The following is a 15167-nucleotide window of genomic DNA, read 5'->3' on the forward strand; positions in this document are numbered from 1 at the left end:
AAGTTTGTTTGTTTGTTTTGTTTTGTTTTGTTTTGTTTTGTTTGATGAATAAGATTGATCCAACATAACAGCAATGCGCACCTCGATGTGTTAGTTTAGTGAGTGACAGCTGGAGGTGAGAAAAGAATATTCTTAATCCCAGTGTCAGCAAAAACTAAAAACCAGAGGAAATGGAGGGAGACGAAAGGAAAGCCGTGGAGGAGGACAAGACATGTCTTCATCCTCTCCATTTCGGAGGAACAGAAAAACACACGGATTATTGCCATTGTTCAGTTTCGGAATGGGGGGCTCCAAATTCACAGGCCTCTTTATTCTTACATCTCTGTCTCGAGCTGTTCACCTTATTGACCAGGCCTCTGCCTACCAACTCCATCGATGAAAGCTTTTGGAATAATCTTTTTGACTTTATTTGACTACACCAAAAATAAATATATTTTATCCTACTTCCGAATAATATTTAAAAAGTTTTGCTAAAATAAGCATACGAATAATTTCAAAACAGAGAAGGAAAACGCATTTGTCTTTAACTGTAATTATTATTATTCATTTAAGACTGGTCTGTGAATATGACAGTGGACCATAACCCTAAAAAGACGCAGACTTTTAGTTTTACATGCTGTTAAATGGAGAGAGAGAGATATATATAAAAAAGAGACGAACAACTTGTAATTTCTCCTTCCCTGGATGATTTGGGTCGCGGGGTTGCCAGTTCTCGCTGGACTCACACCTTATTAAAGGGAAGCAGATTAAAGATCAAACGGCAGCAGTCGGATTGTGTTCAGCGGGGTGAGGAGGGGAGGGAGACAGAAATGAGTCGCGACAAGTCCCGTGGTTCAGCGGCTCCGTCAAACTGGACTGCGATGCGTCAACCCGGTGAATCACCAGCACTGAGGAGGAGGATAACGAAAGATGGAGAGCCAGCGGTGGGAAGGGGGGAAGGAAAGGGGAGAACCGGGTAGAAAATAGGAGGAGGAGGAGGAGGAGGAGGAGGAGGTACAAAAAGGCTCCGCCGTCATTCAGTCTGTCACACAGACCACACACACCAAAGACAGCGGAGCGTCAATATTTCAGCTGCATCCGGTGTCATCGGCTGTCAATCGGCTTTCTGGGAGGAATCAACACTTTGAGTCGAAGGATTAAATCGACATCACCTGCCAAAATTCCCTTCATCATCTACAGGAGTTGTATGATAGGAGGGGAGCAGATTTATCTGGGCCGACACGAGATGAAAAGTTTGCTACTTTCGAAAGTAGCGAAGTGAAAACCAGAGAAGACATCATATTTAACACCGGCACCACCACCACCACCATCATCACCAACATCATCACCACCACCAACATCATCATCATCGCTTTATTTCAGATTTTCCCTCTGCCAGAGGACAAACTTCTGAGAGCGCACTCAGCAGAATAACACGATTTGGAGAAAATGAAAAGATTCTCCGGAGGTAAGTTCACGAATAGGCCTATAAAACTTTTGATGTAAGTTTTTAAACAAACAAACGAACAGAAAAAACAAAAACAAAACTATTGATCATCCTGTTGCAATTAAATCAGTTTAAGTTAAATTTATTTATCGGCCTATTCTCTATTTTTATTTTTACTTTTATTTAATATTGATAATGTAAATACCATATGAAAAAATTGTGAATATTAAAATTTGTGAAAATCCGCGTGATTTCCTGCTACAGAATATTTAGGCGCGTGTTCTTCTTATTTCGCAAACTTTCTAAATGCTGTTCTTGGCAAATATTTTCAGGCAAAACTTTAAAACCCAATCAAAAGGGTTTTTTGTATAGTTTAAAGTTTTTTGATGATTTTATTTCTTCATTGGAACCATTTTCACATTCGAATTAATGATGAGAAAGGCTTATTAAAAAGCTATTCATATATTAATGGAACAAAAAACCTAGACCAACTCCAAGAGACAGTGTATTTTCTTTTAAGGTCATTTTACATTTTTCAGATTTTTAAAGAAATGTATAGGCATTGAAAGAAGGTAGGCAGAGAGAGAGAAAGTGGGGGATGGGGTCTCATTTACACTGAAAAATAACATTAGTTGCAGGGGTCGGGGGGGCAGCCAGTGCCCCTGTCCAATTAGCTGTCACCAATATGTGAAAGTATATGATTCAAGTTAGTCAGGGTGTGAGTGAACGCACACGCACACACGCGTACGCGCGCACACACACACACACACACACACACTCCCTCCCTGGGGATGACTGGTGCGGCTGCTGCTCCTTGTCTGTGAAAGGGACAAGGAGGTGAAAGACAGGAGGAAAGACAGTAGGAAAAAATGGCTGTGCCATGAGATGATGCACCAAACAGATGATCGTCAACTTCTTTTTCTTCTCCATCTACCTTCACTTTCCTCGTCCCATCTAGGTGGTCACATCATGTGGAGTGGCCCAACCGTCAGCGAGTTTGATGACGCTTTAGGACATTACATAGAGAGTTCAGCGCAGAATAAACGCCTGCTCCCACTGATATTCAGAGCAAATAAATACACACAGACCATAGCTGTTGAATAACATACCACCTTTAACATGACACACGCATGTTCCCTTCCCAGGTTGACCCGCTCACATGTTCACATATATGCATGAAATGTAGAAGAAAAACATACTTTAGGATCATTATTGATTTTAAACACATAAACACACATGACCATTTCAGTCTCTCTCCCTCTCTATTGCTGTTGTACACATACACACACACAGACAAGGCCTGTTATTGCCGGGAGGATTGAATTAGTGTCGGTGTGTTTCAGATAAAAGTTGGACCAGGGGGTTCAAACACACCAGCCAATAGGAGGAAACAAAGGAGGGGTGAAAAAATAGATAGAGAGAGAGAAAAGAGAGACAGGGATGTATAAAAGGAGGGACGTTAACCTTCATATCTTTTGATTCGCTCAGCGCCATCCTCAATTTTTCATGGTACATGTCAAGAGGACGTGTGGAGGTGGGGAAGGTTTTATGTGAGTGTGTGTATGTTGAGAGAGATGGTTTGTAGAGGTAGAGATAGATAAAAGTAACTATGGAGTCAGAGAGAGAGAAGGCAGGATGAACTGGCGGTAGAGGGGTTAATGCAGTGCAGATTGACAGAAGTTAGCAGCACCCAGAGGGAAAAGGAAAGGAGAGGGAAGGGGGGAATGATATAAAATGAGTCGGTCACGCTTTGAACAGTTACACATGCTGTTTACATTTTTCCCAAATTAACATGGCCCCTCGCTTTAGAAAAACTCTCCCTCTCTGGCTCCCTCTCTCCCTTCCACCAACTCCTTTTCCTCTCCCTCCTTCCTCTCAAATCCTCTCTTCCTTCTCCCTCACCTCCTCCCATCAGTTTCTATCGTCCAAGGCCCCAGAATATATTTCCTCACAGTTAGATCCTTTGCTTAAAAGACGTATTATAAATCTGTATTAAAAAATGTTCACTTATAAAAGCCATGTACTATCGTCCACATGATGTTCTAAATCATTAAAAGTAAATTTATTTTTATTTTAGAATTGAATCATATTACTGAATTATTTTTAACTTCCTGTGTTGTAGTTTTTTTGGCAGGTGCAACTGGAGCTTCTACTTTAAAAATTCTATTTGGTGTATTGTTGAGAAATTTCAATGGCTGGATAGTAATATATTATTTATTTTAAATGTCCATTTTAGATTTACACAACGTTCACCTGCAGAACACAAGAAGTATCTGATGGTGTAAAATAAACAAGGCAGACTAAAATGTGTAATATTTGCAAATTGATAGTAAAGGTCACCAACGTATTAAAAACATGTTCCCACAATGACCGGAGCATGAACACTCAAATTAGCATGTCGTACAAGAGGACATTGCTGCTTGGGAGCCCCCAAATTGAAAGGCAACAGGATTGATCTATTAATAAGTAAAAAGTGAGCATAAGTCTCATTAACAGTATCAGTCAAGAAATAACAAAATTACTATAATTCATATAAAATGTATTCTATAAGAGGATTGCCACAATTTTTTTTCAGTTCATTTGTCAAGTTATTGATTAACCTTTCAATTTCGAGTCAGAAATTAAAACAATGTAAACCCACGGTTTTTATAAGAAACTGGCATTATGTAAACCGAATTTGTCACTAACTTTCCACAAATTGTTTCCTACTTTTTCTTAACGTTGCAACAGAGCAAAGAATTTAAAGTATCAAGTTCTGCTCGGACCGTCTTTTAGAGAAATCCTTGAGGTCGATATAGGGAGCAGGCAGGATGAAGGTGGCGGGGGATGGGAAGTGGAAGAAAAAAGGTAAATTAAAAACTGAATGTCTGAAAAAGGGGTAAGAGGGAAACAGAGATATTGATGAAGGGAATGAGTGGAGCCAATTAGTTAGAGGAAGAGAGGGAAACAGTAATTAAGACACTTGGAAGAAATGGAAGTTCAATGTTTCAGGAAGAAACTGAGGACGAGGGGGGGGGGCAGATCAAGCGACAACAAAATTGAAACCAAACATGGCGATAAAGCATGCAGTGACTGGAATCCACAGATTTAAAAAAAAAAAAAAAAAAGGAAGGATGGATTGGCTTATAAGGTGAAAAGGAAGACGGACAGCAGGGCAAAAAGGGGAGGACGCTAAGTTTATAGATTCAGAGTTTCTGGGCATACATATTTTTTTCTTGACTTTTTTAAATGTGTGTTTTCTTCTGACTTTGGTTTTGGGTCATTGGTTCTGTTTGGCAACCCTAGTGTGTGTCCAGTGCCAAGAGGATCAATTTGAAATTCAGTATGAACAAACTCCAGAGGAAGGAATCCCTTGGGAGAAGAGATGGGAAAAGTGTGTGTGTGTGCGTGCATGTGCATGAGCTTGTGTGTTTGTGGGCACATTGTGACATGATTTGTTTAAATATATTTACTCAATAAAACATTTGCGGGTTCATGGATCTATGCTCAAGTGCACGGTCAGGATGCACGAGTGTGTGTGTGTGATTGCACATTTGTGTGTGTTGAGTTAGCGAAGGAATGCACATTTGATTGAGTACAGACTGTACATAAATCGGGCCCCTAACTGTACGCAGGCACACAAGACTGACCCTGACCCCAGACCGTCAAACTTCTCTACCTCCACTCACCCTCAGCCACTTCACTGGCAGCCCATAATGTTCCACGGTCCACTTCCCCTGTGACTCCATCAGTGTGTCGACACGTGTTGCCCCCCGGCGTTCGGTCCAGGTGTGTTTATGTTGAAGGTAGCTGTTGTGACAGAAGCCAAAATTGCCACCAGGTACACTGCAACATAATGATGAAAAAAAAAAAAATGCAAGAAACAAACAGCTTGTCTGGGTTTGGCTCCAACAGGACTTTTCTGTCAACAAAGCCACAATGAGCCTGCAGCTCTGCTGCTGCCACGTTAGCTAGATAACAACAAATGCAAGACAGGGCAAAGGATCATACAGACAGAGAAGGAAATGTGAAACTCGTGAACTTCAATAAATGGAAATTGACAATGACATTTAAAAATAACGCTCCAAAGTAGTGACTGATCAAAGTTATCATATGGCCGCATTATGTGGACTATGTGGTGCTGAATGGGCGATTCTTTACTGTTGCATTATTCGAACTTCTGAAGCTGTAAAGAACATCCCACAATGAATACTGAACTGACCTTTTTTCTAGTGATTGGGTGGTGTACATGGAGAACACAGATTGTTTGTTCACCAAAGAAGACTGTGAATACACCCCCCTACTGCTGTGCTGGACACACAACCATGACAAATTATATATTGTTTCAGGGATCTAAGTGTCCTGAATCTATCACTGCGAGGCATTTTAACATCCCGAAATCGCAACAGCTGCTGACAAGGAGTTTGTTCAGGCACTATTACTACAGGCCTTACGTTCCCTTTTTATGGCCAGAAAGTCATCACATTTCGAACATGTTTGTAACTTTGTATCTTTGATCCATTTTCTCTCATACCGATTCTGACATTTGACTGTAAAGTTTAAAGGGTTACCTTTCAAAGGAGATCAGGATTATGACTCAAAAGAGTTGAACAGCACAAACTTTTCTATTTTACGCACATTTTTTTAATTCTTGTGCATAAAAATTGCAGTGCCTGGCGTCCTTGCTGTATAAACATACCGTTATTTTGATTTGAAAGGTTTGGCCGACTTCTCAGAATTACAATCTCTCATATTTTATCACAATATTCTTCAGAATTTCAACTCTAATTATATTTATTTCCAGATTGTATTCTAATTTCTTCTTTGATCTAGAACAAAATCATATTAAAAACAAATCTAGAGGAAAATTAACAACAGATTTTGTATTTATTTATTTATTTTTTGCAGAGATGTGTTAACAGACTCAGACTCTATAAATCACAACTTAAGAAACTAGAGCAGGGGCTTAGTACGAATACAAGTGACGTGTGAATAGCAAAAGGATCTAGCCTACAGCTAGGAGTTTTGTTTCTGGGAAACACACATAATGTCTAATCCTTTTTTTTTTTTTTTTTTTTTTTTCAGAAACCAAGCTGCATGGTCTGATTATAAAATGTATATTCACCAAAAGAATGTCGTTACAATACACGATAGTCATCCTAATCAATGCTGCAGTGAAAATGATAAACATCTCATTTGGATTTGATTTATAACATCTTCCACATACTGATGTTTCCTCTCTGTTTAAGGCCTCTTTCAAGTGGTTACATCAACGGAGGGCAACCTTTTTTGGCCCCGGATGTAGTTTTTCCTGGACCAGACTGGAGAGATTTACTTGCACATGGTTTTCCCACAATACCAAATTCTGTTTAAGCGCTTGTTTAAAACCTCAAATGGTGGTGCATGTTGGGAAAGATGAAATACTAGTCCTCTTGGAACGAAGTGGTGCAACGCCCACAAACACTGGGTCACTGGTTTACCAAAGCACTGTCTGGAGTGCAACCTGTCAAGTGTGTTACAAGGTACTTTTTGCCCCCAAGCACAGCCTTTCGCCCCAGAACTCACCCCTGAACTTTGACCTTATTGGGATGTTTAATTCTGACCTATTTTGAGTGCAGAGGCTCTGGCGCCCAACCCTCAAAGTTCATGTTCAGCTCTGTTTGGCAGATGGCAGCCAGACCCCAGAGCCCAAGAACTGACTTTACATCAGCTGGAGCTCCCCTGTGAGTGGATACGTGTAGTTCTAATGGATATGAGCACAAAGAGGCATCGACACATAGGTGCACAGCAGCCGGTCACGGTCAGTCGGTGGAGGGAACCCCTGTGTTGCTGTAATGCTATCCTCCCACAGTGAATGTTCTGGTTTCAACCCTGCCCCGCGGAGTGTGCTTCCACTGCCAGGTACACAGACGCAGCCCCAAGCCTCCAGGGCTCGCCTTGAAGTCGGGCTGTACGCCGACTGTAGTGCATAATATTATATAACAACAACACGGTTCGGGGTTTGAGTTAGGTTTACTCGCACAACAGAACAGTTGTTTATAGCCACAGCAGAGGATGCTTTTAGACATGTCAGGGCTCAATCAAAACAGCCCAAAACTAGACCCTTTCACGTCTGGCAATCATCTCCGAGCATGTGGCAGCAGACAAAAGGAAACGGTTTGGAATCATTTGGGTTGATTTTTTTTTTTTTTGCCAAATGGAATTTGCTTTCTTCGTCCTGAGATCCCCCCTCTTTTTTTTTTGGTACGTATTTATTTTCTTTGAGTGCCACGCAACGCAAAGGTTTTTTTTTTTTTACACACCATCAGTTCTTTCCCTGCAGGGCTGTTTAGTCAGAGATGCCATGTTGATTTCACAGTGTTTTGATGCTAGCTGAGGATGTTTGGTGGGAGCACCTCAGGCTTGTCGAGCACCGACCACTTCAGATGTTGATGAGAGAAGCTGATGGCTCCTGACATGTGATGAGGCGTTTGTGGTTGAGGAGGTCGGAGGCTTGGTTGACAGGAGTTGTCCAATTTGACGGATTTTAAGGTGTGTGTGGGAGCGTGTGGGAGTTGCCTGGGCCCAACTACAGTGATTTAGAAAGTAGTCTGGCAGGATGCTTTCATGTAGCCGAAAACCTGGGGTCAAGTGATAGTAATGGAGGTGTTTTTTTCCCTTCAAGTCAAGGAGCTAGGGAGCTGTTTGTTCAAGTTTTGTCAGTGACATTTCAATGACAAGTTTTTCTAATCCTACTTTAATTTTAATTTCCCAAAGCCATCATTCAATCGTTCACAAAAGTTTTAAATAATGTGTAAATGTATTGTTTTTAAGTAGGGTTGAGCTTGTTATATTCGTCTCAGAACAGAGTGGAAAAGGCACTGCAATTTGTACTACAATCAAAGGGATTATCCACTCTTGTCATTTTATTTTATTTATTTACTTTATCCATGGTTATGACTTCAACATGCCTGATTGAGGCTCAGATTGATATTTTTCTCAATGATCATACTATCATTAAGCTTCCACCCAGCCCTTTCAGGGAATGCATACCTCTATGTCAAGTGTAAGTGGTTGAGTCAGAGGAAAAAGGTGTTGACTCTTTTAGGTCAGAACTTGTTTTATTGAAAGTGCTGAGAACACGATGAGGTAAAAGTTTTGTAATGTGCTTAAGCTCTTTGTATAAAGCCTCCTTATCCTGAGGGGTGGGTAGTGATGGGAGAGATGAAATGGAAAGAGAGCAGGGGCAATAGAAGGAATGTAAGTATGAGTGTAGTATCAAGGAGAAAATGAGGAAGGGCAGAAAGGAGAAGACGGCAAAGAAAGAAAAGTTTGAGAGCACGCGACTAATTCCGCAGGAGGAAATAAAGTGAACTGGTAAAGCAACGGGGGGGTGGGCCAGGATGTGTCGGAAAAAGACAGAGTAAGCAGACGAGAGAGAGCTGACAGGGTCACACACGTTGTGCAGTATATATTTCACACCTGTCGAACAGCAGCATGCTTTGTCCAGGATTACAAGCATGAATCACTGCCTTCGTCTCTGTGTCAGGGGGATGAGGGTGAGCACAGAGACGACAGAAAAGGATGATGGAGAGCAGAGACAACTAAAGAAATGTATGTCGTGCCTGAGTGGAAGGCTGAGGAAGTGCTGAAAGAAGAGTGTTGAGAGAGCCGTGGAAAAAAGAGAGAGAAAATTGTCCAGAGAGAGTGAGCGAGCACAGGACAAAGAAAGGTGGATGTACACGAAGTTTCTTAATGTTGAAAACCACCTTTCAGCTCCAATTTTCTCTGTTTGAAACCAGAGACAGGGGCACTAAAAGGTTTCCAGTGTTACAAACCCCCCGAACACGCATCCACCCACCCACCCACACATACACACACACACACAAACGCACATTTAGCAGTACCCACACATGCAAAATCATTGTATACACTCAATTATGGCTACAAACATTCTCACAAACACTCACACAGTAACATAAAACACCTACACAAACACTCTGAAACATAAACAAGAAGTCAACAGCAAACATACAACTGATACAAACACATTAATGTTTGTGATTGTAAAGAAAGCCACATGTCTTTGTTTTTGGGATATCGGTCCGGAATGAACATTTGTGCGAGTTTGTGTGTTCAGACGGCTGTTTGCCTGACAGGCTGGTGCACTGAACATAGGAGCCATTTATCTGACTGTCTGACGCTGACTGTCTGAAGCTATTAAGCGAGGTTTTATTTGAAGCCAGAGTAAACCCCCGACAGCCAGAAACATCTAAAATTAGATTAGAAACGGAAAAAGCTTTATTGGCAGTGTCAGATGACTCTGACCTGGCAATATGTAAACAGACGAGGCCATCGCCATAGAGACAAAGAAATAAACCAGAATATTGTAAAAAATCCTGTAAACAGTGTGATGGTGCAGCGACTGGAGTAAAGCTGGGAAACCGCTGCTGGAGATGGTTTTGTCTGTTGAGCTCAGGTCATCAAATGAATTAAGCTAAATATTCACAAAATGTCTAAGAAAATAATGGCTGAGATCAATTTCATCTCACTGTTATGACTACAAATACCTCGGCAATGTGCCTTAATTATCGCTTGGACGCCCGTGATTTTGAATGTAATTGAAAAAACATCTCACACTGTCCACATCAGTTTTAATCAGAGAGTTGTCTCTTTTTTCTTAATTTCTCCACAGTGCATCAACACCAGCTCGTCCTGCTGTTGGCTGTTACCATGGCGATGGCCCTAGATCCTTCACACAGCCTGGCCAGTGAGAGGAGCTCAATAGAAAGTACATATGAGCTGACCAAATACCTGGAGTATCAGCTCAAGGAGATCAAAGACGTATATGTGAGTAATGTTTTATTGTGGCCATTTATTATTGTAGTAAAAGAAAACAAAAAAAAAAAAAAAACAAAAACACAGTTGTTCAAAGACAATATGAATATAAACACTTAACGACCTGACCTCTAAAAAAACGTATTCACGGTTGGAAAGCGTTCCCATCAATTGAAATGAAATGATGAACATACAGAACATTATCCAAACTCCTTTGTGTTGTTTGTGTGATCTGCTGTATAAATAACAAGTATATGAACAACATGTAGCTGTGAAGGGAGTTACATAAGATTTGCTAGTTGCAGTGTCCACTGTGGCGCCTTCATGGGTACAACAAAACTTCAAAAAGCAAATAGCTAACTAACCAAGACATTGTGACTGTTCAAAAATATGTTGTCAAAGACTAAATGTAAGCCTCTGATTTACAGGTTATAATTAATTGTAGCGTTGATCTTACTTACCAAGTCAGATTAATTGAACCCCCAAAGAGAAAACAAAAACAAACAACAAAGTGATGATGGTAACTGTTGGTAACTGTTAAACTAATCCAACCTGGGCCTTTTTGTCTGGTTTTTGTATTTTCTTGTGTGGTGGGGGTTCAGTTAAAACATGGCTGCTATTTGTTTTTGGATTACTCTCCATATCAAATGGATTAAACCAATGAACTTCATAATAACAGTGATGTGATAAATAATATTCCAATCTATGGAAATACGAGACAAGCCAGTATTCATTTCTTCTTCCTCCTCCAGCTCACCTACCTCGGTCCTCCATTCAACGAGAAGGATTTCTCTCCTCCTCGACCCAACAGCACGGCTCTGTCCCTACCCAGTGCTGCCACCCGTCTGGAGCTGTGGCATGGCCTGGAGAACCAAGCTCGGCTGGCCCAAAACCAGAAGGCCTACTCTGTGCTGCTGGCGGCCGTCAGGGAGCTCGCCCGCTCCACACTCTGTCCCTCCCTCAAAACATCTCTGCTGCACTTCTGCACAGGCCTGGATGGACTGCTGGGCTCGATATCGGCACTGATGACCACTCTCGGTTACACACTTCCTCCTCCTTCTGATATTGGAAGCAATGTTGGGGAGCAGCAGTACTCTCAGGGGGGGACAGGAAGTGACCAACCAGCTCCACTGATGAGCCACAGCATGCACAGGTCCAGAACCGGGACGAGGGCAGACTTCAGTCAGCGTAACAACCAGAAACGCAGTGGGGCGAAAGTGGTCAGAGGAGAGCGGCAGGATGGCATCAGCATCGACCCGATGGAAAAAAGACGAGGTAAAGAGGGCAGGAGAGCCGAGGCACTCACACCTGGAGGAAGGAATGGCGGCTCGAGGGAGAAGGGACAAGGAGAGAGAAGGAGACGCGGGAAAAGGGAAGAGCCTGACAGTCTGAAATGGGCGACCGGCGAAGAAGACAGAGTAACGGTTGAGGAAGAGGAGGAACTGAAGCAAGAAGGAGGTGCAGAGAGATGGGGAATGAAAAGACGGTTGTTGAGTATCAGCGAGGATGAAGGGCAAAAGGAGGCGCAGCCTGAACCTGGGATCCAAGTGTCACACAGAGGCACAGAAAGCTCCATCCCCCCTCCACAACCAACGCCTACCCAAAACAGCAATGACAACAATCAGTACAGCTACAGCCTGAACTCGCATCACCCAGACACATTCAGATCAGAGGATGGATTTATTGTAGAAAAAAGCGTTGGGTTCATGGTGGAAGCTCCTTCCTCTTCCTCTACTTTCTACGATCATCGCCGGCCTCCTCGCTCCCTCTTCTCCCCAACCATCCAACCTTCTCTGTCCACCCTCTCCCTCCTCTACCAGCTCGGCGAGAAGCACACTCTTCTTCCCCAGCCCGTTCCTCTGTCTTTACAAAGGGGCACCTCCCTCCTTTCTCCTGCGCTGCCTTCGCTGCTCTCCTCCACCTCATCCTCCTCTTCACTCCTGCCAGTGCAGCCGACAATGAACGACTTCGCCAGGAAAGTGGAGGGGTTTTGGATATTGCGTGAACTGCAGAGCTGGCTGTGGCGATCTGCTAAGGACTTCAACCGTCTCAAGAGGAGACTCCGAGGCTGAGAAACTGAGAGGAAATGAACACTGAGACACACACACACACACACACACACACGTTCACAAACGTGCAGTATCTATTTGCACAAAATCGGAGTGGAAACAAACTGAGAGCTTTAATGGACAAAAGCGCATACACACATTCATGCTTAACACATTCATTCATACCGTACTGGAATAAGTGAATGAAGGACTATTTGGCAGGTCACCAGAAGTGCTAATGGAATATGACACGCACAAAACCAATGCATTACCAGCACTGTCACCCGCCTTATTCACACAACAGCTCATTGAGCAAGATGCACTGAGACTGGACTGGCTTACCGGACTTTAGCATAGAACAATAGAAATACGACTGTAGGTGGTTAGACACACACACACACACACACACACAGAAGGGTAAGCTAAGTGACAGACAGCCAGACAGACAGTGCAGTCATTGAGTGAAAACATGAAGCAATGACCCCAGATGTGTGAATCAGCAAACATTCATTTTCTTGAAAAGGAGATGGGAAAATTTCTGAATGGGTAAAAGACAAAAGGAGAAAGGGAAATGGCCAGAGGGACGAGGAGGGCACAGAGGAGGCGAGGGAGACGCAGAAAAGGGGAGGAAGACGGGAGGCGGCGTGAGTCAGGGCGATGAGCCCCGGAAATAACGGGCAGGGTGGTACTGCTGAGTAATGAGAAGTTGACCGGTCAGTTACAGTAACCCTACAACAGCACTACACATACTGCCGGAAACAGAGACTCACATACAAACACACACACACTGACTGTGGTATTCAGTGCCTTAAAACTCTTTCACTTATTTGCTGCCTTTTAGTGCTCTTCACCGGTATATACTGATTTCACCCCATAGCAAGAAATATTTGCCAAATTTTTCCAGTTCAGACATTTTGGGAAACTGATTTTTTCTACTTTTTCTATAAAGTTAACAAAGTTAAATGAGACAATCAGTACAACTTTTATATCAGCTTATCTTATTTTAGCATAAAGACTAGAGACAGCTGTCATAGTTCTGAGGGTACAAAATCAGATCAAAATCTCAAACTCAATAGCTATCATATTTTATTTTGTTTGCTTAATTTAAACTCATAAAACATTTTGCTTTTACACTTATAATGGTAAATCGTGATTATAACTCCACTACAATAATCTAATTAAACAAAATTGCACAAGAGTGCAATTTTTTACATTGAGATTTGGCACAAATTAAACAAGGATATAATTATATAATTTGGATAGAATTTTATAACAAGGACATAATTTGTTAATTTGTGAACTTTAACTGTTTCATTTGAACTGCCTCGTGATTGTGGCTGTGATTGGTCCACATTGCTTACGTCTGCTATAGATTGATCATGAAGATTATCTGCCATTTCGAAAAACTTTTCTGTTGCACTGAATGAAACAATGTAAACAAAGGGACAGTGACTGTGGACTGTGGAATATAATTATGGTACTACACATCCTGGTTATCAATGATATAACTGTCTAGTGCCAACATGGTGCCACCAGTGTGAGAAATGTAATGCTGAGCAATCAACACCCAGACTGTCAGTATCTACTGGTGACATACTGAGCTTAAATCTGAATTTACCCTGAAGCCAAGATGAGCTCCCAAATTTCCCAAAATGTCAAACTGTTCTTCTGACTTACTTTCTGATCCCTACACATGAATTTGGATTTCTTTTTTTTTTTCCCCATTTTAAAATATGAAATCAGTCGTTTTCATTCATGCAATTAACAGATGGCGTTTGTTTCTTAGAATAAATTTATTGCTTTGTCTTTGCAATGTGCCTTGGCTGATGTGCCTAAAGATTATGAATCATATCTCTATAATATTTATTGAACAAGATGCTTATTTATTTTTCTCCAGTGTGAAAATACTGTATTGTAACTGAAAAGAGAATAAATAGTAGGTTTTGTACAGAGCGTGGTGTTATTGGTCATTTGGGAGGTCATTGGGAGGAGAGACAAAAATGCATATGGGATTTTTGTTTGCAATGGTTTCAGTTTTATAGGGATGGTTACAGCTGATTGGCACAAGGGGAGAGGCGTCTTCTGGAGAACAAAGGGCGGCTTACATTCATGGCAGAAAACAGAGCGATTGAGGCGGGGTATGAGAGAGTTTTTATTCGTCTGTCCGGGTGAAAATTTACGATCATTCTTTTTTCCTTTCATGTCCCGCTTCCCACCTCCCACTGCATCATCCCTCCACCCACTTTGCTTTCCTTTCTCATCACATTATCTCACGAACCCCCCCCCCCCCCCCCCCAAAAAAAAAAAAACCCCCATCCCTCTGACCTGTGACAGTAAGGGGTTTATATGAGCACAAACAGGCACAGGTACAAACACACCCCTCATAATCCTACCAACAGTCCAGCTCTCTTGTTGTGTCTGTTTCAATGCCGCCGGTCTCCTAGTCTCTGTCACCGCCTCTGCCTCTTATCGTGAAGTTTTTTTGTTTTTTTTTCTGCACGTCCCTTATTTTCTCAATACACGGTTTTATCACTGCCTCACCTGTTATCTTTTTTATTTTCTTTCTTTCTTTCTTAACTATGCTTCTTCCCAACCGTTCAGCAGTTCTCTGGCTGCCTCAGGCCAGATATTAAGGGATCAATGAGAATCTCCCGTCCATCACCTCCAAGGTACACACCTGCACACAATTGCACACACCCACCTCAACACACACACAAACAAACCCACATACACACATGTAGGCCATGTTTTAGCAAACAGACACATACAAGAAGGTAGCTGAGCAGGAAGTGACTTCCATTAGAAATCGAATGTCAACATTGGCACATCAATTCACTCACTCGTGACTCTTACTGAGTTGGAGAAGGGGTTAAACGCTGCCAGAGGCATGACACATA

General features: G+C 42.1%; 1 protein-coding gene across 1 annotated transcript; it reads left to right on the top strand.

Moving 5' to 3' along the window:
- The first annotated feature begins 1044 nt into the window (after positions 1 to 1044).
- clcf1 (cardiotrophin-like cytokine factor 1) lies at positions 1045 to 14192 on the top strand. The gene is made up of 3 exons (XM_029512538.1): positions 1045 to 1447; positions 10080 to 10234; positions 10975 to 14192. The coding sequence occupies exons 1-3, from the start codon at positions 1429 to 1431 to the stop codon at positions 12292 to 12294; spliced, it is 1494 nt and encodes a 497-aa protein (XP_029368398.1). The 5' UTR covers positions 1045 to 1428; the 3' UTR covers positions 12295 to 14192.
- The last annotated feature ends 975 nt before the right edge of the window (positions 14193 to 15167 follow it).

The sequence above is a fragment of the Echeneis naucrates genome, chromosome 10 (assembly GCF_900963305.1).
Source record: "Echeneis naucrates chromosome 10, fEcheNa1.1, whole genome shotgun sequence".
NCBI lineage: Eukaryota > Metazoa > Chordata > Actinopteri > Carangiformes > Echeneidae > Echeneis > Echeneis naucrates.